Here is a 21,481-nt window from a genome sequence, read left to right as displayed (position 1 = left end):
GGCGGCGGTCGGGGCTGCCCGGAGCCGCGGCGGGCTCATGGCGTCCCCCTCCTCCCCCCCCCGGCCCCAGTGTCGGCCGTTCGCCCCGGGCCCGCGTGTCGCAGGGGCTCGGATCGAGGGGGCGAAGGCGGGAGGCTTTGCCGCCGGAGAACATCCACCAGCACGAAGCCGCCCCACGCGGACGGGACAGAAACGAGCGTGCTCTTTGTAACAGAGACCATTTAACGCTGCTGTTTTTAACTTCTTCCCACTGACACGGCYTTTTTGTATCAATAAAGATCACTTTGAAGCGTGTTCGAGTGGCCCCACGCTTCCATTCCCAACTTGGGTGCTGTCCAAATCCCGTTTAATTCCTTGCTTCRCAGCRCCGCGTTGAAAAGGGGAAGGTGGCRACTGGTCTCAGTAACAAAGCRCCGGAAACCCGTTTCGAGCCGGAGACTATTTTTTTGTATTAGCATATTTATCTCTTTGGGCCTGGAGATGAGTTTTTCGTGTTTAGCGTTTAAAATGGAATTAAACTGYGAATGAGCAGGTCGCTCAAGGCTTGTAAATAAGATGGACTTGTCAGTGAGGCACCATGGAGGGGAAATTTGTAAGTACTCTTAATCTCGGCCTTGTGGCCAGGACGGCGTTGGGGGGGCGCCCGGCTGCGGTGTGGTGCGAGCCTCSCCGTGCTCCTCGGGGCTCGCAGCAGTGTTGCTCGGTGTGTAATTACGCAAACTTTATTAACCGGGGTGTGAATTAGGTTATGGTTCCGCTCCTGACTTGACTTAAGCGGGGCCTGGTGCTGGCTGTGCAGCCCGCGGTTTGGCTGTGTGCCGGTGTGACTGAACTGGGTGTGGAGCGTGACCGCCTCTGAATTGGGTGCCCTGGGTGAGTCCTGGGTGTAGGAGCGAGGCCTGCACCCAGGTCCCGTGTGAACGGGAGCGATTCGGAGCGTGCTCTGAACCCCGCACCACAAAACTGAGCGGCTCCACTAGGGTGAGGCCGGATCTGGTCCGGCTTGTGGCTCGCTCGGATCGGTGGTGGCAGCGGGCTGAGGAAGGCGTGCGGATGCTGCGGTTCCTCCGAGCAAGGCAGCCTGGGTTTGCTTGCTCACCTCCGGCGGTGTAACGCCAACCTCTGCCCTCTTCCCGCCCCTGCTCTGACCTGTGATGGAATCGGTGCCGTGGGGCAGCAGGGAGCCATCCATGGGGGCTGCCGGCAGGCCGAGGCAGCTGCCGTTCGCATCTGGGCATCAAACTSCGCAGCCAGCGTCGGAGCGGGGTTTGCTGAGCGCTTTTCCCCTCCTTGCTTTAGGTGACCGGTCCCTCCGGAGAAGGCACGGACGCTGTGGTGATCTTGGAGAAGACGCCGTTCCAGGAGGAGAAAATCTCCGAGCTGCTGCGAAAGCACGCGCGCCTGGAGCTGCAGATGCGCAACGACATCTACAGCACTTACCACCTCTACCCGCCGCCGGAGCTCAGCGGTAAGTTCCCGCTCCCGCCCGGAGGAACCGAGTTTAATGTAGTCAAAATGAGTGAAAYGGATAGTCTTAAGTAAAAAAGTTGTTGTAGTTCTGGATTAAGTTTTCAAACCATTTTAACGGGAAGCTTCCAAAACTCCTGTGTGTGTGATTATTTTTTATTATTATTTTTTAAAGGCTTTTTTGAGCCTGTGGTCTGGAAACTGTTTCCCAAGCAGCTACGGTCAGGGGCGGCGTGTGAATTTGCCCTTTTTTGGCAGTCCCTCGTACACCTGAGCGTGGCAGAGCGGTTCAGCGATAAGGGAGCGGTGGAGGAATTAATGGTGGCCCGGTGCGGAAGGGACTGATCTAGTCCGTGTCCGTCTTGGAGCTGCGCTGCCCGTAGCGTGCAGCTTTCAAGCAGGAAATCGAGCCTTGGGTTGTGCGTAYGCATTATTCGCCCACCCAAACGCGGTGGCTTCCGCTCGGATGGCGGTGGGAACCCCAGCTGAATCCTCGCTGCTGCGGTAAGGACCCTTGTCCAGAGGGCTCCCTCTTCCCCTCCTTTGGGGCTTCCCAAAAATGCCGCTGTTCTAGCGCTGCTGCCCCCACTTTCCGTTGCGTGGGAAGGAAGCTTTGGAAACCTCCGTGCAAAACTGTTGCTGTTCTGCAGGCGGCTTTAAATCCGAAGTTTCAGCCTTAGGTCCCATGTGAAGGGCAGGAGCGTTCCCTGCTCCAGGGGCTCTTCCCGATGCCCCGCGCAGGGAAACGGTTCCAGTTACCGTTCAGCGAGCCGAAGGACTCCGGCTCTGTGGCTGGCTGCCCCTCGGAGGTGGCGGCGCCTCGCCGGGATTCCCACGAGGTGGCATTGTAGCGCTGACGTCCCGTGGCCGCTTTCCGGCTCGCCGGCAGYGAGAAGCCTTGGGTGCTGCCGTCTGACTTTCTTTTACCGCTTTGTTACAGCGCCGCGTGACTCGATCGTTACTCCGATAGCGGGAACGTTCCTGATTTATGTCGGGCTGGGAGCCTTGCGCTTCAGCGCTTAATAACTTCCCCGCTGGGAGAGTTAACCTTCAGCCGTGTTCATAAAACTCGTGCTCCGTCTCGACGGCAGCCTACTTAAAACGAAAGGCCGCAAAGGCAGAGCGGTGCCGAGGTCAGGCTCCAGCCGGGGTTGCCGCCATTCCGGGGAGTTTTGGCTGGCGACGGCTCTGGGAGCCATCCAGCACCTCCAGCATCCGTTCTGCCAAAAAATGAGCCCTAGGCTAGTCCCGTTTCTGGGCTTTCTTTAAACTAAAGCCTTGCTGGGTCGTTCCCGTTTAACGCCGTGCTGTGACTCTCTTCTCCGTAAGCTCCTGCTTAGCAGGAAGGAGAAGCCCTGTGCGCTGGGAGGAGCAGGAAATTGCTTTGAACCGAGTCAGGGCCCAAGGAGGCGCTCGAGCAGGAAGACGAGAGGTTTCCTGCAGCGCTGCTCCGGCGGCAGGGCGTGCAGGAAACCCCTCGATGCCAAGCGATCACGCAGAGACTTAGCAAGCGGCCCGACTGGGCTGGGGGGTCGGAGGTGCGCGGGGATTTATCTTCTGGCACTTGCGGGTTTCCACCCATCCGTAGCCTGACTCGTGGCATCCGGGAAGGGGGTTTTGCAGGAAAAGGTCAAACTTCGGCATTGAGCAGTTCCCCTGAGAAGTCCTGGGTCCCTCGTCACACGGAGGAGAGACGTGCCCCAGGGGTTTTACAGCCGCATCCCCCAAACTCGACTCGCGGCTTTCTAAAGATAAAGTTAAAACACCGCTGCGAGCGGTCCGGCCTGCGGAAGGCACCGTGACCCGCAAGCCTCGGAGGCAGCTGTGGGAAGCGGGCGCGTTTCGGGTGCGAAATGCCGTGCGGGAGGAGCTGCGTGCTGCTCTCGATCCGCCGCCCTCGGCTGGAGGGGCCGAGAAGCTGGCATGCCCGCGCTTTGCTCCGTGTCGCCTTTGTGCTCCGAGCACTCCGGCAGGCTCTGAGTTTCAGTGGGAAGCTGATGTTCTCTTTACCCTTCCCTTTGCCTGCCGCCTCCTTAAGTGAATCGGATGCTGTTCCGTCCCTGGAGTAAGCGAGCGCAGCCGTTATCCGCTGAAAGCTTCCTTTTATCCTGGGGGGGAAAGCAGCCCGGAGGCTGGGCGAGCGCCGTGTTTACGGCCACCAAAAGGGAGGCCGAAGGACACAGGTTACCTTGAGCAAATGCCTTCCTTCCTCCCTCCGCTCCGCCCTGGGAATAGCGGCTTCGCTCCGCTTCAGCTCGGCTCGAGGACAAGCTTTTGAGGGCTGAGAGCGCGCGCGAGAGGCGCGTCCTGGCTGGACGGCTCGAAGCTCGTTTACGTGCTTGCCGGAAACGGGACCTCGTCCCTGGCTTCCTCTGCTCGTTGGACTCGCTGGCCACGGGGGGAGAGACGTGTCGCGGGTAAAATGGGAAGCGCGTTTGGGAAATGCGTTTGGGAGCCGGTTTCAAAATGGTCGGAGTTCATCCGCAGGGCAGCCCCAACCCCCCCCCCCCCGATTGCGGAGGAGAAAGTTTGTTGGGCCGATTGGCCGGAGGGGTGGTGGGATTTACCATCGGAGGACGTGTCCTCTGTCCCCCCGGTCTGCTCCCTGGGAAGGAGAACACTTCCAGCTTTGTTGTAAGGCGGCCGCTGGATTCGGAGGGCAGTTGTTGGGATCGCTGTGCGTGGGTCGGCGTAACCAAACTAACCGCTTCCCCCTGTTTGGAAAACAAGGCGGCATTAACTGATAGGGAACGCGAGGGAGGAATGTAGTCCTCGTTTAACCGAGCTTTTGTTGCCTTGCATAATTATCAATCCAGCGCCTTTCCCCCTCCTCCTGCCTCGATTTAAGAGGCAGCTTGTGTTTAAAGGTGCGAGACGCTGGCAGGGGAAGCCATGGCTCCGGGACTAGCCTGCGGAGGGAAGGGGAGCAAGGATCACTCTTCTAGCAAGGAAAAACCTTCCTGGGTGCCGAAGGATCAACCGTAAAAGCCAGATYGCTTAAGCAACATGTTCCTTAATGACATCCAGCTCCTGGTGATGCGTTTGTTCAACCCGCGTCTCTTTAGCAAAGAGCGTTTGCGGTTTCCAGGGAAATGTGGCCTCCCCTTGCCCGGCTGCTGAAGGAGGTCGTATCCCGTGGCACCCGAGAGCCCCCGAATCCCGCCGGCGCTGCTGCTCGCCCCCGTGTTTGGCAGACGGGGTCTCGATTCCCTGGCGCGGCTCTGCGTGGCCGCGGCTGGGGCTACCTGTCACTCCTCCTTCTTACAAGTGTGGCCTGTCTTTGTGCTKCAGGCTGAAGCTTACTAGGTCTGGTCTAAAAACGAGTGCGTCGGGAGACGCTCCGGCTCCAGCTCAGCGTGGAGAAACTGTGGGAGGAAGGGAAGAGCAGGGGGAAGCCAGCAGGGAAACTATTGGGTCATGCAGGAAGTGATACATATTCCTACATTGCTGAGCCCAGAAAGTGTCCGGTTTCAGGCAGCAGGAGCCAAACTCGCCGGAGCCGCGCTGTGACGGTCTCTCCCGGAGCCTGTGGCACTTCCAGAGCCTCCTTTCGGCACTCAGCCTGCCTGCGGATCCCCGCAAAGCGCTCCGGATTAACGCTTGAGCGAGCGGGCGGAGATAGGCTAGATCCAGGTGTTGCCCTGGCACTGCTGCACATCTGTTATAAATGCTATTAGTCCAGCAGGGCTGGGGGGAGGTTAGTCGTGAGGGCTGTCTTAAAGAAGGGCCTAAAGGCGGAAAGGCAGCGCGGAAAGGAGCCGCACGTTACGGAACAGATGTCGTAAGGAGCAACCTGCAGGGAGGCAACGCAACTGTGGGTTTTTTTTTCCTGGTTCCCGTGCTTGACGCTCTCCTGGCTTGGCTGGATTTATTATAAGCCAAAGCGCCGTCTCAGTTCCCTGTTAGCAAAGGGAGGAAAATGCAGCTCTGCCCGAAAGCAGAGTCGGGTTGTTCCTGCCCCACAGGCTTCTCCCAACTCCTCAGCGCATTTTCATTTATTTAAAACAAACAAAAAGACGAAAACAGGGATTTTTTTGAGCAGGATGAGAAGGGAGCACGAGGCGCCTGAGGCAGGAGGAGGCGCTGGTAGAGAGCCTGGATGCCTCCAGCACCTGAAATAGGATGGCTGCTTTGCTTTTCCCTCTGCCGGGATACGTTGTTCCTTTGAAAACCGGAATTGGGGAATTGGCTCCAGGATTAGGCCCTCCTGTTAATTCAATAAAAAACGCAGTGCAAGCTGACGGTAAAACGTGGGCTAAGATAAAACAGTCTCAAACGCCAGCGGGGTGCTGAGGGCGGCTCGGGCCGTGCTGTCGGTCTGGTCGGACTGTTTTGGGGGCGCAGGGAACCCGGGCTGATGCGTTTTGTCCTCGGCTTCCGGGAGCAGCTTGACGCAGCCCTTTACTCCCCCTGAATTCCTCGGATTGAGCTGGGGAACCTCTGTGGCCTGAAGCCTTGTTTCGTCTTGGTTTCTTTAATTCTCCCTCTTAGCAGGAGAGGAGCAAAGTCGTTTGTTCCTAGTCAGCTTTGAGCTTCGTTTTTTTCCTTCTGGGCAGCGAACCAAAGTGTGGACTATTCCCTCAAAAATCCAGCCGCTCCCTTTCTGGGATGAGCTGCCCGAATGGTGGTTTTGTACCATCAAAGCGCCTCTGGCCTCTATTTGCCCAAGTTCTCTCGACGAGACTTTTTTTTACCTCCGGTTGATTGATGGTCGCTTCTGACTTCCCGAGCCAACTGCCGGCGCTTCGCGGAGTCCCCGGGCTGGCGTGTGGAAACGTGCTAGCTAATGCGCCGTCAGCGCGAGCGGAGACGCTCTGCGGCCCTTCAAAGAGCTTAAAACCAAGGAAGAACCCCCCCCCCGCCGCGTGCCAAGCGATTCCGTCCCCCTCTGTGCCCGCACCCGCACGGGTTTCGGCCACGCTGCGCCGTGCGCGATGCTTTAATGCTTGTGGAGCCTTTTGGGAACAGGGCGGCTCTTAAGTGCGGATGCGGTTGGTCGCCAGCAAATGGAAAGACTTAGCAGCAAGACCACGGATGTTTTCCGTGAACGTTTTTCAGGCGGCTCCTCTGCTCTGTCGTTGCTGTTCGTTAGCCGCGTTGGGGCGTTTGGGGGTTGCCGAGACTTTCGGGAGGGAAACGCGGTTCCTTCCCCCTCTTCTTTCCCAAACATCTGCTGCTCGGCCGCAGCCGCGCGCTACGGGTTTCTCTGATCTCGCGTTACGCTTTGAAGCGCTTCAAGCGGCTGGCTGTGCCAAGAGCGGCCGCCCTGAGCCGCGGAGGTAGCGGTGCCCCTTTCCCGGCGGCGCCTCGCGGAGCCGAACCCGGCGAGGTTGGGATACTCGGGATGCTCTGCGGCTGCAGGGAAGYGCTCTGCAGAAGTGCAAAAAAAATAAGTACAGGTGCCCGTGTCGCAACCGTCCCCGGGGCGTGAGGGGCTTCACCGGAGGTCCTGCAGCGTGGAATTAATGTGTGGAAGCTTCAGCCTAAGGCTGAACCTGGTATTTTCTTCTCTTGGGTGTTTTTTTCCCCCCAGTGCTTTGTGCGTTTGTCTTTTTAAGCGAGGAGTGGAGGAGCTGCGGCCTGGTCCCTCGCTATTGCGTCATGCGGCTGGAAGTGCTAATCGAGTGCTGGAAAACYGCCCCGTTTGAGCATGTGTACGGCGGGAACGGGACCAGGCTGCCCTTGTGGTTTGCCTTTTCGTTTTTCGCGTTACCAGCATTTTCCTGTGGATCTCGTTAAGCCGCGCTTGGCGGGGAATGAGAAGGCAGAGTCTGCCGGCTTGTGCAGTGCTGCCCGGAAAGGAAAAAGAGAAGAGGAAAAAACCTTTTTTTCCCCCAAGTCCTGGCTTTAAGAACAAATAGATGTTTAAATTCGCTGTTTGGGGAACATAATATGCCGAGCGTGAAGTGTAACTGTTCTGTACGTGGTGACTTGGCCGGTGGTGCGTAGCCGGCGCCCGTCACGACAGCGGCGAAGCCTTGGTGCTAGCGGGGAGCCGGAGCTCGCTATGAGCGTCTGGATCGCGGGACGGCTGCAATGTCGCGTGGCCGCTCGCGAGGGGCGCCGAGCCGTCCCCGCTCGGTGGCTGTCCGCAATCGGGAAGCGGCTTTGCCGGCCGCCTTCCTTGGTGGGAATCGGGGCGGCTTGAGCGAAGCTGCGCGCGCCCGTCCCGCGCCGGGGCTGTAGCGTGCGGTCGCTTCCGCCTTAGCGTCGCGCTCGCCTGCCACGCTGGCTAGGGAGGGTCCCCGGAGGGGTGGGGATAGGGCGATGGGATGGCTTCCGGCTCTCCCTGAGGAGCAGCGCTCTAATCCCTTGGGAGATGAGCTATCTCCAGTCCGAGTGTGGCTGTGCCGCCGTGTCCCTGAGTCTTGCTCCGAGTTGGTGCTTCCTAATGTATCAGCGCTGCCGAACGGTCCCTGGATGTGCAAGCAGAGGAGGCTCGTGAGCGTCTCTGCTTTCCTTCGGATGTTCCCGTTGCTGCAGCTTAGCTTGCCGAGGATTTTGGGGTGTCCCTGCTGGCTTTCTCCAGGAAGCACCCCGCGTGCCAGCCGTGCTGCAGACGGCAGCCTGGATCGCCTCAAACCTTTCCGGCGGCGTCCAGTTCCCTCCCCCCGTTTAACCGCCAATTCCTGGTTAGGAGGGAGCGAAAGCCGACTTCCCTGGCCGGGGAACGAGCCCGGAGCTCTGCGGGGTGGCCTGGACCCCACCTTCCGGCAGCGGCGGCTCTCCCCATCCTTGCCGGCCAGCCCTGGAGCAGGCAGGTGCCGTGGTGCTCCGAGCCCGGCGGCTCCTCAGGCCCGGCCTGGCCCTGACGCGGAAGGTGAGCGGCGCCCGGCCCGGCCGGTTCAGTGACAGCAGAAAGCAGCTAAACCCTCGCTCGTTAGCTCCCGATTAACCTCCCGCTTCGGAACGAGGAAAAAGGCTTCCGCRCAGGGCGGTGCTGTGCTCCGCTCCTGCCCTGACCGCACAAGCTCTTCCTCGGAAGGCCCGGCTCTGCCCCGCCGCTGCCGTCAGGGCTGACCAGGGTGGGAAAGTCCTGTCGCACGCTATGCGCGGTATGCCGATCCGCCCAGACTGGAAATACAGGCTCTGACCTGGGTGCCGGCTTATCGCTTTCCTGGTCCGCAGCTGTAGGAATGTTTCCTGCTAAAGAGTGGCAGGAGCCCTGGAATTTAACCTATTTGTTTGCTTCTTAGGTCAGTCCCCCCCCGCCGCTATTTTAGTGATATCTCGTTTGAAATGTTAGCGTGACCTTTATTAGAAGGGAAAACAGAGTTAGCGGGGGCGGAAGGAGGTTTCGTCTCCGTTATAACTCGATAACCATCTTCATTTGTAGAGATAAAAACCACGGTGGTGTATCCTGCCACGGAGAAGCACCTGCGGAAGTATCTCCGTCAAGAAGTGCACCTCGTCCGAGAAACCTGGGAGGATTACAAGAACATAACGCTGCCCTTCATCCAGTCCCAGAGCTTCAGCCTCCAGGTGGGTGCTGCCGCTCGCCGGGATCCCGGAGACCCCCTCTCTTCCCTCTGGGCAGCCTGTTCCCGAACAGGATCGGCTGCGGACTGTGCAGGGTGATTGAGCCGCGATGCCTTGCGCTTGCTGCCTGTTCCCTTGGGAACATCCGCTTAAGTGTTGCGCTTTCCTGAGGAGGTCTGAGCTTTGGGGTGAGGCCGGCAATGCTAAAACGGGGCGTTTTCCCTTAAAATCCCGCGCTGTCGCTGTCCTTTTGTCCTCCCTGTGGCAGGTGGCGCTTGTACCTTTTTATGGAGAAGTGATGTCTGCCGTAGAGATGTGTTTCCATTTTTCCTGGCTCCGTYCCTACCTCATCCCTCTCCTTTAGGGAGAGAAGGAACGCGCGTCCCTAGTCTGTAGGGACCAATTTGTGCCAGCTTGCGCAGAAGGGGGAGTAAAACGAATCCTGGCAGGGCCCGGCTTCCTGAGAAATCGGGTTTTGCTTTTCCAGTGCGTTAAAAGCGACGGATTTGCTTGTGTCTCTAACGCGTGCGGCCGTGCTGTGAGCTGGGAACCAGCATGGCCCCAACGGCTCCTGAAGCTAGTCTGCGCCTTCGGCACGCTCCCCTCCAGGATGCTGCCTCCGCAGCTCGCTGGTGAGGGTCTCCTGAGGCCGTAGGGGAAAAATAACCTCCTGACAGCTGCCTTCGGAAGTTGCTGGAGCAAGGCCTCCGCGGCCGTCGCGCTGACAGCTTGCGGGTGACTCCTGCGCCGTGCCGATATGCGGAAGCGCCTTCCCGCTGGCCGTCGGGACAGTCCGTCTCGGCTGAGCTGTGACATCTTGGCCCGCACAGTCTGGCGACGGGTCCCTGAGCTCTGTGACTCGATAACGGAGCTTCTCGTCTTTGTCCGACCGGCTTCCCCGAGCGGAGGAAGGAGGAACGCGGAGGGCGACAGAAGCCGGGGGGTTACAGAGGAGGCTCTGTTCCCCGCCGGGAGGAGGCCTGTGTCCGAGGCCTGGATGTTTTCAGCACAGTGGTCGCATTGTGGAGCCGGGCTCTGGACGCCTGTTGTCCTCCCCAGGCCGGTACCGGCATCGGCCGGAGCTCCCGGCCCGTCACCCGCTGATCATATGAGGCAGCACCAGCTTCAGACTTAGCTCATGCGCTCGGGGCCTGCCGAGGGCTTGGCGCTGCCGGAGAGAGCAGGCAGAGGGAAGCGAAAGGCAAACTTTGATTTCCTGCCCTGCCCTTTTCTGGGGTCACAGCACAGCAATCTCGTGCCAGGCCTTCCGAAATCTCTCCGAGAATCTAATCTTCTGTACGATGTTGTTGCTAGGTGGAAAAGAAACATAAGGGCGGAAAAAAAAACAGGATCAAGGGAGGAGAGGTTTGTTTGTCCCCAAGGATATCTCCAGGTCACTTCACAATGATATTAAGTTTTGATGGGATTAACTGAGCTCCTGGCAGTTCCCCCACAGGATTTTCTGTCGCCTTGGCTGCGCGCGCACCATCCGCTGAGCCGGTTCGCTCGGTGCCTGCGCCGCCGGTGGTGGTTCGGTTYTTCTGCACCTGCTCGGAGTAACCGAGGGGTCTCGGAGCTAAGCTCGGCCGCAAGATAAGCGTGACCGTGATTAGTATTAGGTTTGGCTTAGACGCTTGTCCGCGTCCTTAAGACAAGAGCGGTTTGCCTGCGAGCTAACGTCTCAGTTACGGCTTTATTTTCTCGGGGATTAGCTGGGCGGAAAGCCGACGTTTCGAAACGAGTTAGGTAAGCGTCCGACCCCATCCGGTTCCTCCACCTCGTCTTGTCTCTCCGGAGCTGGCTGATGTTGGCAGCCGTCGGTAAGGCCCGAGGTGATGTTAAAGCCTTGCCTAAGGCACTGGGAGTGCTTGCGGTTGAGGAACAGGCCGCAGCTATTCCGGTGCGGCAGGACCCCTGCGTTCGGCAAGGCAGTCCGCGTTTCGAAGCTTTAACCGCGGAGGAACGAGGGCGAGCTGTTCTAACCAGCTGCCCGCGAGCGTGGCCCGTCTTGCCGGGCCTGAAGCGCCTGGCTYGCTCCGAGCGTCCCCGGGGCCTGCGCCCCGCTCTTGCCGTGCGGCCGTTAAATCGGCAGGGCTTGAACTCCTGCCTTGCGGATCCGGAGTCGCGCTGCGGCCGCGCGCCGGGGCCTCAAGGCAGCGGGGAGTTCCCGCTGCGCTCATCACCGCTTCCTGGGGAAAACTCTCGCTGCCTGAGCTCGCCTGACGCTGCGGCGAGCAGCGGACCTGGCTCGCTTTTCGGAGCGTTGCTTTCATTACACGTAACGAATTAATCGAAAGCCTTAACGACGAGCAAGGCCGTGGGAGGGCGATTTGGCAAAGCCCGTGGGAGGAACTCGCAGGGGCGACACTGCAGGCCGTCGTGTTAACGGGAAGGCTGCAACGCGGCGCGTTGGCCGGAGCTCTTGGCCCTCGGAGGGTTTTCAGCCCCGCAAGCCCCCCAGCCGCAGGAGCTGGCCTGTGTAGCTGGAGTCAGGCTTGCCTAAAACCCGTTAAAGCCTTTTTGGCTCGCACGAGAAACTGAGCCGTCCAAATGCTACGCGCAAAGTTGTGCGTGGGGGGGTTGTTTGATAAGAATTTGCGGAGTGGCGAGGGGGAGCAGAGATGCGGTGCGCTTAAAAATCTGGTTTAGTACCTTAAGCAGCCTCAATATCRGCTTCTAAAGCAGCCGGATCTGTTTGGAGCGCAGCTAGACCCTGTCGGGGAGAATTACTTCCAAATCCGCTTCAATGCAAATATAACAGCTTCTACAGCGGACTGAACCACGTCCGTTCAATACCTCGTCTCCAGCTGCGGCCGATCCTTAACGCTCGAGAGGAAAACCCGACTCCCTGCCTAACTCGGCAAGCCGGTGCCGCAGCGCCGTGCGGGGGGGGTCCGCAGGGGATCTTTTACCTAAGGTGCTCGCGATACCCGGTGTACGTGTGAGGGCGTCACGTTTAATTAACTACCCRTTATTGGCCATGAAATTATTTGGCCTTTTCAAAACAGAGTTGTTTTTTTAATATTTTACTTGTGAATAGGCATTAATCCGTGCGCTTGGGCTAAACGTGCCTGATCCTGTTTCTCTGCTGGCTTATAAATCYCCTTTCTCTTTCAGTGGGTCTATAACATCCTGGAGAAGAAAGCTGAGGCTGATCGAATAATCCATGAAAACCCGGATCCCTGCGATGGCTTTGTTCTAGTCCCGGACTTCAAGTGGAATCAAAGCCAGGTTTGTTTGCTGCCCTTCCCGTCTCTGAAGAGACACCGCTCGTTCAAAGGTGACGCGGAAGAAACGTCCGCTCGCCTATTAATAGCGCACGGATGCGGATTTTAGTAGGGGAACGTCTCCTTCCTGCTCGCGGCGTCGTTAGGTAATGATTTACTAATGATTCAGGTGTTTTTATCGCGTGCAAATTACGGACCCTGCAAAACACTCATCTCGCTGCTGCTCGGTGGCTTTAGCTTCGCTTTCTTTCCTGCTTTGAACCCAAATCCAGCTGCGTATTTATTCTTGACGGATTTGTTCTGGGCTTTGTAAGCCCCCAACTTCAGGCGTTGATCAGGCAGATGTGCTGTCCTGGGGTTGCTCCGCTTAACTCTCCCCTGCGCGGTATTAAACAGGCGGCTCTTAGCGTAGGAGCGGCCGCTTGTTGAAACCCAGAGGTTTTAGGCCGGGCTGTAATCTCGAACGGAGCGGCCCGTTGTTTCCTTCGCCTCCGGCTCAGGTTCACTGAAGACGTCAACGCCTGCCGGCTGCTCGTGGGGATGAAACGCCCGAAGCCGTCGGCGGAGCCAAAAACGTCCCCTGCGTGTTTCTCCTCCGAAAGCCGCTGTGGGTGGCGGCGAGGCAAAGCTACMGTTTGATGAAAACTTGCGAACGGGAGCCAAAAATAAGCCGCGCTTGCGAGCCGTTTCTCTTGCCGAGTGTGGGCCAGAGGCGGCTCGGGAGTCGGAGGAACCTATTTCTTGCCTGGCGCCGAGTTGTTCGCGGCGCAGCCTCGGGCGAAAGGCTGGCTGAGGACGCGCGAGYGAGCGTCTGCAGAGGGGCATCTAGATGCGCTGAATTCCCCCCGCGGCTTCTCCAAAAATCCCCTAAAGTACACGGAGAAAACTCCCTTGCGCTGCTGCTGCTTCGCCGGAAGGTGAGACCTCGAGCCCAGGGGGGGTTTCGCAAAGCCGCTCTAAACTTGCGCTCGCGCTTACGGTTCTGCCTTGCTCGGTGCCTTTAACCTCGCGGCCTCGGCCTGCCTCCTGCCTGCGTGGCAGTAGCGACAGCCAGCGCTCCGAGCGGATGCCGCGCGTTCCCCGCGCCTGGCCTCCCGCTCCCTCGCTGTGCGCAGAGTCCCCGCGACTGAACACTGCGGCTCCCGTCTCCGTTCGGAGACAGATGGGCTGGAAACTGCTTCGGGTTTTTTTTTTGGGACTTGCTGTATCCCTGTCTCGGCGCTGGCGCGGTTGGGGAGCGTGTAGATGGCGGCGTTCGTCTTGGGGGAATCTCTCCTCGGCTCCAAGCGAGGGCCGAACCCGGAGGCCTTGGCGCTCCGGTGAGCACCGCTCCCTTCCATCTTGCAGCCGCCGCGTAAACAGGCCTTGATGTTCCTAACGGTCGCAGGCTGGCTCGAAATCCCACGTTTGAAGGCTGCTGGGAAACGTGAAAGGCCCGGTGGGCTGCTGAGCTTGCTGCCGGCAGCGTGCAAACGACCTTAATTTGGGAAAACGCTGCTGGAGGAGGCGAGTCCCTTAGGAAGGGAAGCGGCAGAGTGAGAAGTGTTACCCGAGCTCTCGTTACAGGCTTCTGTGCGCGGTCTGGTCTTTGTGTCGAGCAGGTACGCGCAGCTCCTGTTCGGTGAGACTGTCCCGGGAAAGACTGGAATTGTCCGACTTCCCGCAAGGCAGGAGAGATGCGTGCTCAGGAAAGAGGGAACGTCTTTCAGGTTAGATGTCGGCGTAAATAAATGATATCCCGGAAGCCGCAACACATTTGAGCGCGATGTGTCTCTGGTCCTGATGCATTAGATGCACTCGGGAGCTGTCGGAACAGATCTTGTCACAGCGGCCACTCTTCAAAGTGCTTGGATGCTCCGGTTCATCCGACCGGTGCGCTCCGCAGGTGGTGTCTCGAGTGCCCCTGCTCGCCTCGCCCCGCCGCTGAGCTCCGGGCTAGCGGGAGGCCGGCCGGGAGCAGCGGGCTACGCTTAACGGTAGTGAGTCGATGCCTTAAAAAAAAGCCTACGGTGGCGGTTTGACAGCTCGGGCTGCGCGGAGGAGCATGGCTCTCGGCAAAGCCGCGCCTGCAGGGCCGATCCGGCTGCCTCTCGCTTTTCTCTTCCAAGGCCGCGGGAGCCRCCGGGGCGTTGCCGGCGTTACGTCACCGAGGGCCTTTTGAGCAACAGCCTTATTTACTTCAAACAGCAGCATCCAGCTGTTGTTCTAAGAAGCGCCGCTCACTTTCCTCTTGCGTGCCAGCTCCAATCTGAGCGGGACGCTGTAACGCGCCATCTTTTTCCGGAGCTGCATGTGGGCCGCTCCGGGAAGCAGCGAATGGGCTGCGAGAATCGCTCTGCTCGCTGGACGGAGATGAAAGCCTGGCGCTYGGAGAGTCCCCGAGCGGGGTCTGGAGAGCGGCTCTGGCAACAAACGTCTGCTTCGGACTTGCCAGATGGGTTTCGTAGAGCTGGGCCTTGGGTGTGCGAGTGCTTCATTTTACGGCGAGTGAACTGGYGTGGACGGGGATTCAAACACCCTGGGATTGCGTGCCGGGAGGTTCCGGAAACGTAGGCGGTTGAAGAGCGAGCCCTAAGCAGTTGCTTGCTGGGGATATGGCGTAACTGCAGAGCAGAGAGAGGTGGTGACGGCAGCCGCCGCTGCACAACACCTTCATTCGTAGCAGTGCGCCTGTACGTGCGCCTGTATCGTGCCTCCAGGGCTGCTCGCGGCCCTCGGAGCACCGAGTTCCCTACAAGAGCGACTTCATCCCTGGGGTTTTACCTTCGGCATAGTCGTGCTGCAGAATGACTTGATTTAGCGCTCGTTTTTTAAACGTGTAATGATCCGTGCCCGTGCGTGTCATCGGATGTGTAGCTGGGAAGGTGCCGCTGGGGATGGCGGAGGTCCGGCTGAAGAGCTGCCGAACGGCGGCATCTCGCCGCGTCGGTGGTGTCGGGCGATGGACGAGGTCTTCGGCAGCCGTTTGTAGAACCGGAGCGGCTGGGAAGCGGCGCCGGAGCGGGACCGTGGGAGCCTTTTCATTTGGAAGCCCTGTAGCTACGGCTCTGGCCTCTGGAGCGCGTTGTAAATCCCCGTCTGAGCGCCTGCGCGGGGGGATACTACGGACGGGCAGCGTATTCCTGTGAAAGGTGCGTTAGCTTTGGAGCCCGAAATACGCTGGAGAGAGAGGACGGAGGAAACTCCCTAGGATCGTGCTCGTTTGGGAGCGCTGAAACGAGACGGGGCGACGGTGGAGGCCGCGTGCAGCGTCAAGGCGCTGACTGCTCCGCCTACGAGCTGAGAGCGYGTTTGCGGTCGCGTCGTTTCCTGCCTGGGGGTGAAGTTGTCTCCTGTTTGCTGGTGGTCTGGTGCCTCCGCCGGCGCCTCCTCACCGGCTCCGTCCGTGTGCTCTGTCTCTCCGCAGCTGGACGACCTCTATCTGATCGCCCTCGTTCACCGCCGGGATGTGAAGTCGCTTCGGGACCTCACTGGCGAGCACCTGCCCCTGCTGAGGAACATCCTGCGGGAAGGGCAGGTGAGCGCGGGGCCGGGGCGACTCCTGTGCCGGCTGCCGCCGCTGGGCTGCGTCGCGCTGCGGTGCCCGGCCGATGCGCCGCTCCGGGGAGCGGAGCGCCATGGTGAAAAGGGGGGCGCTTTGAATCCTGCCCGGTGCTCCGGCCTCTCCGCCCGTGAGGCCGTGTGCGTTACGACAGCGTCCCGAACCGCTCCGGGCGCTAGGCAGGGCTCGGGGCCTAGGAAAGCAGCAAGGCTCTGCGGGGCCATGGGAAGCGTTTCCTGGTTTCCTTTCCTCCTTGATTTATCCCTTCTCCTGGGACGTGGAGGAGGGGGGGGTGGATGCCTCCCTTGCCGAGGCCGGAGCGGAGCTGCCCGGCGAGCCGTGCGCCCTGCGTTAGGGTCTGTCTCGGCGGTGCCCCCTCCCAGCGGCGTCCCCGTGGCCTGGCTGCGCTGCCACCTCCCTTCCCGGAGACCCCGGTGGCTTCTCTGTTCCCAGTGCCGAGTGCTAACGGCACGGCCGCTAACGGGGTTGGCACAGCGGGGTGGCTTGTGYGTCGCTGCGGCTCATTCCGGGAGAAGGGAGCGTCTTCCTGGAAGGGGCTGGGAGAGGTGCTGGATGCRGCTGAGATGACCCATCCCTTCGGAGAAGGATCTTGCACGGCTTTAAGAAGAAAACGCCCTCTTTCTCCTGGCAGCTGGGCTGGGAGCGGCGGCAGCGCTGGCCGCCTTGGCACCGGCACTTCCCACTGCGGCCAGCGAGCTCCTCGCCCCTTCCCGCACGGAGGAGCAGCGCTCCCAGGCCCTCCGAGCGCCTCTAGCTGCCCTAAAGCTCTCATGGGTTAAATCCAGCCCCATGTGCTCGGCAGCGGGGAGCGTAGCTCAAAGCGCGACGGAGTTTCTCCTTCCCTTGGTTGCGTTGGAAATTTGGAAAGTAATTGCAGCGGGGAAAGCGGAGATTAATTAAGAGATTAGTCGGGGGATCGCGGCGTGCCGAGCGGCGGAGCAAGGCGGCGTGCCGGCGTTCGCTGTTGCTGTTTATAGCTTTAATTACGCCGGCTGGTAACGGGATCCTGGAACAGGCCGAGTGAGCCGGGGAGATAAGGGTGGAATGGAAACAGCGCGAGCGAGCGGGTGGCGGAAATCCCTGTCCGGCCGCCTCCCGAGGGGCCGACAGGCAGGGATCCTCGGGGAGGAGGGGGGTYGGCGCCCAAGAGCTCTGCCTGTCCCAATTCCCTCTCTCCCGCTGTGCCGGGGAGGAAGCAGAAATGGCGGTTCTCCTCCCTCTCCACCTGCGGGGTTTCGTCGAGCTGCTTCCCTTGACGTTCGCCCTGTCCGAGCCTACGGTCCTCCTCCGCCCGCGGGTCGCCTCCAGCTCGTATAACTCGGACACGGCCGGCGGCTTGTCAGCTGCGGCATCGGCCTCCTTCGGGAATTGGGGAAGGAACGCGTCGGTGCTGGAGAAGGAGATCCCGAGTTCAGCGGAAGCTCTTGACCCCCCCGTGTCCTCCCTAATCCCTCGGGCGTCTCCCGCGCGGCGCCGCCGCCGCTCCTCACCCCTCTCTCTCCCCAGGAGGCCGTAGCGAAGCGCTTCGGCGTGCCCGGCTCCCGGCTGCGCGTCTACCTGCACTACCAGCCCTCCTACTACCACCTGCACGTGCACTTCACGGCGCTGGGCTACGAGGCGGYGGGCAGCGCGGCGGAGAGGGCCCACCTGCTCGCCGACGTGCTCGACAACCTGGCGCTCGACTCCCGCTACTACCAGCGGCGGGCCCTGACCTGCGCCCTGCGGGCGGACGAGCCGCTCCTCGCCAAATTCCGGGAGGCGGGGAGGCTCTGAGCTCGGCGCGCCCTCGCCTTTGTACCTCCTTATTTTAATAAATACAGATTTTTTTTTAAGAAAAAAGGTTTCCGGTGCTTTTTTTAAACTCGGGTTTTGTGCAGATTGGGCCTGGCGGCCCGTCGCTATGGAAACGGCTCCCGCTTCAGTCGATCAAAGCGGCGCTCGAGTAACCATCTTGTGCGGCGCTTCGAACGAGGGCACCCGCTCGCTCCCCTGGCGCCGGGGGCAGCGAGAGGAGGGCTTGGGCCTAGCGGGGATTCCCTTTTCTCCAGGTTTTTTTCCCCCCCCCCGGGAAAACAGCCCCTGCTGGGAGCGCAGACCCYGCGGGCGAGAAGCCCGAACGGCAGCGGCGGAGGCGAGCGTGGCTGCCAAGCGTCGCCCGGTTCCTCGCCTCGGAGCCAAACGGCGTCGCGAGCGGCGCCATGAGCTCGGTTGAGGGAGCCGGGCCTCCCCGCTGCCGCCTTCGCGGAGCTTCCCTGGTCCGCTGGAGGGAGAGAGGGGAAACGGCTCTCGCTTTTGCCCAGGTCTCCACGGAATGCGCACCTTTCCATGGACGGAAGATCCCGCCGCTGCTGCCACCTGAGCTGCTGGGCCTGCTTCGCCTCTGGGGCTTTTGGCGCAGGGTAAGTCTCCCCGGGAGCCTGGCTGAGCTCGGCCTAGAGGGGGGCGGACGAGCGGGAGCGCCGGGTCCCCACGCGCGTCCTCCGGGGTGCCGGAGCTGCCGTGGTGGCACCGCTCGATCTCTCGCCTGCAGGGCGGCAGCAGCAGCGACCGGCTGCCCGCAAGGGGGTAGAAAACCATCACTAACGAGAGCCGTTTCGAGACGAGGCCCCGGACGACGGAGCTGCTGATCCTTCCGGCTCTGGTGAGTTTTCCGCGCTGTCTTGGGGGGATAACAAATCCGCCCTCGCCGTTTTGCTCGGTTTAGGAGCCCTCGAGCTGTAAGCTAGAGCGAGCTGCCCGTTGCAGTGGGGAAAAGGGATTTCTCCCTGCGGAGAAAGGCTTGGCCTGAGGTTTGCCCCGGCTGCCCACGCGGCCAGCAGTTCCTCGTGGGAACAACGTCTTCTCTGCTGGACACGGACCTCTTACAGCTTCCTAAAGCTGCCAAAAAGGGTTTCGGCTTCCGGTCGGTTGGTGACTAGGGATGTAATTGCAGGATTCGYGTCGCTGCCCATCCCGGTTGCTGACTCCTTTCAACGCTTGGCGGTTTGAGGCTTTTTCTTGCTGATCCCTTTGCTCCGGTGGGGGGGGGGGGGTGAAAACAGATGGAATTTGGTTTTTCCGTGCCGCAGGGCCGCCCCGTGATGAGGCGGTGCGGAGCATGCCGGGATCAGCAGGGACACCCACCTGCCTGGGGCTCTGTCCTGCTCATCCCGTTAATAAACATTCGGGTCAGGTGGTTCCCGGTACCTTCTCACAGCTGGGAGAGGCAGTGTGTCCCAGTGCAGCTGCTTGGAGGAATTTTAAATACGGCTTCAGTGGCTCCGTAGCCGGAGCCCTCAAGGGAAGGGGTGGCCCAGGCCCTGGAGCTGGGATTGCTGAGCCCTTGGAGGCCGGCGCTTAGGAAGGCTGAGCCTMAACGGGCCAGGAGCTGGGAGCGCCGCCTCCCGGCCACGGCCACGGGGGGCAACAACCATCCGTGAATCCCAGGACCGAAGAAGGAGCTATTTCTGGTGCAGGATGTTGGGATGAGAGGCTAAAACCTACGGGGGAATCAACGTTTCCTTATCCGCAGGGGCCGCGATACTGCYGAGCGCCCGACGCTGCCTCGCCGGCGTGGCGAGCGAGCGGCGTTTCCCGCGGGGCTGATGTCCCGGAGAGAGCCTGGGAAAAGCAGTGACGGCCCGGCCCGCCACGATTAGGTATCCGTTCCGCCATGAGTCAGCCCGGAGAAGAGCGGTCGCCTCTGGCTTGCGAGCRGGATGCCCCGTTTTGGATACGCGTTGGGGCGGAAAGCAGGGAATGCCTTCCGGGGGGGGGGAAGGAGGGTGACCCAAGCGCACCGCAGCCTCGGCAGGAGCCCTGCTTTCCTCCCGTCGCTCCCACTTTCTTCCTTAAATTCCTCTGCGCTGGTCACGCTGAGTTAATCTAACCGGCAATTTATCCATTCTGCGCTTTGTAAATTAAATATTAGGGCAGGGTGTAGTCGTTAGCGATGACTAACTACCCAGCAAACGCGTGTGGCGTTCTGCTAACGCAGCAAATATGTTTCCAAAACGCGTGTTTTCCGGCGGAGGAGAACCGTTGTGCCGCGCTCCGGAATTATGGATCGGGGTTTATGATGACAGTCGGGTTTTAAAATACGTCGCCTATTAGAGCTGCTAGAGGTAATTACGGCTCCTCGCGGTGTCGGGCGCCGCTGCTCCCTTCAGGTTATTCCGGCAAGATCCTGGAACTCGCCATCTTTGCAGCTTTTCCCCCAAACAAACGCGCCCCAAGCCGCGTGGCGAAGCGGCAGCCGGACGGGACCGCGGCACCCAGTCGCCTCCGCTGCCGTAAGGAGCTGCTGTAATTTTTTCCTTCTGCCCGGACGAGACGGCGCACGCGCGCAGCGACTCGGCCTGCGAAAGGGCCGCGGCTGCCGGGGGCTCCAGGAGCGGCTTTCCTGCCGGAGGTGGGAGGACCAAGGTTAGTCCGTAACCTTCTTTTAATATTTTTTCGCGGGGACGCGGCAAAACCAGACATTTGGGCTGCATTATCATCGCCAGTGCTTCGCTGAACGCTGCTTATTGTTTTCAGATGCGCTAAACCTAGCGGAGGAAGCCAAGAGACCGAAGGATCCAACTACTCGGCAAGCAAGTCCCGGCTCCCCCGCCGAGCTGCGGACCCAGGAATCGCCCCCGGATTGCTCGCGAGCCAGTGGCGGTTAAGGCACGATTACGGGCTTGGTGGGACGTGGGAAACTCTTCCCCGTGTGCATCTGTCCCCTTCTCGCCGCGTGTGCTGAAACGCGGGGAGCGAGCGGCTCGCGGGACGGAGCCGTGGCTTCCGCGGAAGTCGCCTAGGCGTCGCTGGGCTTGGCGGAAGCGGCTGCGGCCGGCGCTGGCAAGTGCCGATGAAGGGGACGGGGGGCTAAGCTGAGCCGCYGGAGGAGCGCGAAGGCTGGCGCCGTGCTGGCCGGACTCGAGCAGGCAGCTCGCGGCGCTGCCCACTAGCCGGATCGCCTGCGACTTAGCACCCGAGCCTGCACCCTAACGCGGTGGCGCCCAAGGAGCGGCACAAATTCCCCCTTCCCTTGCTCTCCGTTGGCTGCGGAGCAGCGCTAGGTGACTCGTCCAGCTCTTGCTCCATGGAGCTGGGGAAGAGCTGCCGGCTGAGCTGGGGGATGAGGAGCTGCGTGATGGGCAGGCGAGGGGCAGCTGGGCTCGGCTGCGTCCGTGTCCATCGCTGCGTTGTTGCCTTCGTGCCCGAGCGGGCTGCCGTCGTTCCCATACCCTTAAAACGGGCTCTGGGAGCTCCGGCTTTGCTGGTGAATCGGAAGTTTTCTCACATCCGTCGTCCCCGAGCCGCTTAGCGGCGGAGCGCAAGGTAGGGGCAGCTCTCGAAATAACGATACGGTCGCTCGATCAGCCCCGTTTGCGCCAGGCGATCCGAGCAATCGGCTCCGCAGCCGACAGATATTTTATCGGTCGATATGGCTGCCGCTGCCTGGTCCCTCTTTCCGTCCCTGGGGGTGGGGAAGAGGAGCAAAACGTGCTGCCTTCCTCCCTGCCTGCCTCCTGCAGAGCTGCCTGCTGGCAGGCTCGGCAAAGAGGCCGAGGTTTCATGCCCGTATCCGCTCGGATACCGGCGTTAATATTGCTGATCGCCCCCCCCGCTTAACCCCGCGATGCTGGGGTGTGTTGCGGCGGGAGGAAGCGAACGCTCCCGCTTCCCTGCTTCCCCGGGAGCCGGCGGGCGAGGCGGGGGCGAGCGCGGCCCTTCCCGGCAGCAGCGCTCCGGCTGCTGGGCGGCCGCCTTCCCCCTCGCC

General features: G+C 60.7%; 2 protein-coding genes across 5 annotated transcripts in view; both read left to right on the top strand.

Moving 5' to 3' along the window:
- DCPS (decapping enzyme, scavenger) overlaps positions 1-17,565 on the top strand; it is a 20,527-nt gene extending 2,962 nt beyond the window's left edge. For both annotated transcript variants that reach the window (XM_026071655.1, XM_026071654.1), the window contains exons 3-7: positions 1,300-1,468; positions 8,804-8,949; positions 12,064-12,177; positions 15,580-15,690; positions 17,242-17,565. In XM_026071655.1, coding sequence (XP_025927440.1) covers positions 1,300-1,468; positions 8,804-8,949; positions 12,064-12,177; positions 15,580-15,690; positions 17,242-17,508 — 807 coding nt within the window. In that variant the 3' untranslated portion in view covers positions 17,509-17,565. The remainder of the gene's footprint in view (positions 1-1,299; positions 1,469-8,803; positions 8,950-12,063; positions 12,178-15,579; positions 15,691-17,241) is intronic.
- A 737-nt stretch (positions 17,566-18,302) lies between these two features.
- Positions 18,303-21,481, top strand: part of ST3GAL4 (ST3 beta-galactoside alpha-2,3-sialyltransferase 4) — a 19,672-nt gene continuing 16,493 nt past the window's right edge. For 2 of the 3 annotated variants that reach the window (XM_026071648.1, XM_026071647.1), the window contains exon 1: positions 20,290-21,039. The gene's annotated coding sequence lies outside the window, so the exon portion shown is untranslated. Of the gene's footprint in view, positions 18,377-20,289; positions 21,040-21,481 lie in introns of those variants that run through there. The other variant, XM_026071649.1, reaches the window with a different exon arrangement.

Source organism: Apteryx rowi, unplaced genomic scaffold (assembly GCF_003343035.1).
Source record: "Apteryx rowi isolate R43461 unplaced genomic scaffold, aptRow1 scaffold_33, whole genome shotgun sequence".
Taxonomy (NCBI): Eukaryota; Metazoa; Chordata; class Aves; order Apterygiformes; family Apterygidae; genus Apteryx; species Apteryx rowi.
Note: the sequence above shows the minus strand (reverse complement) of the source record. Positions and strands in the feature narration are given on the sequence as shown.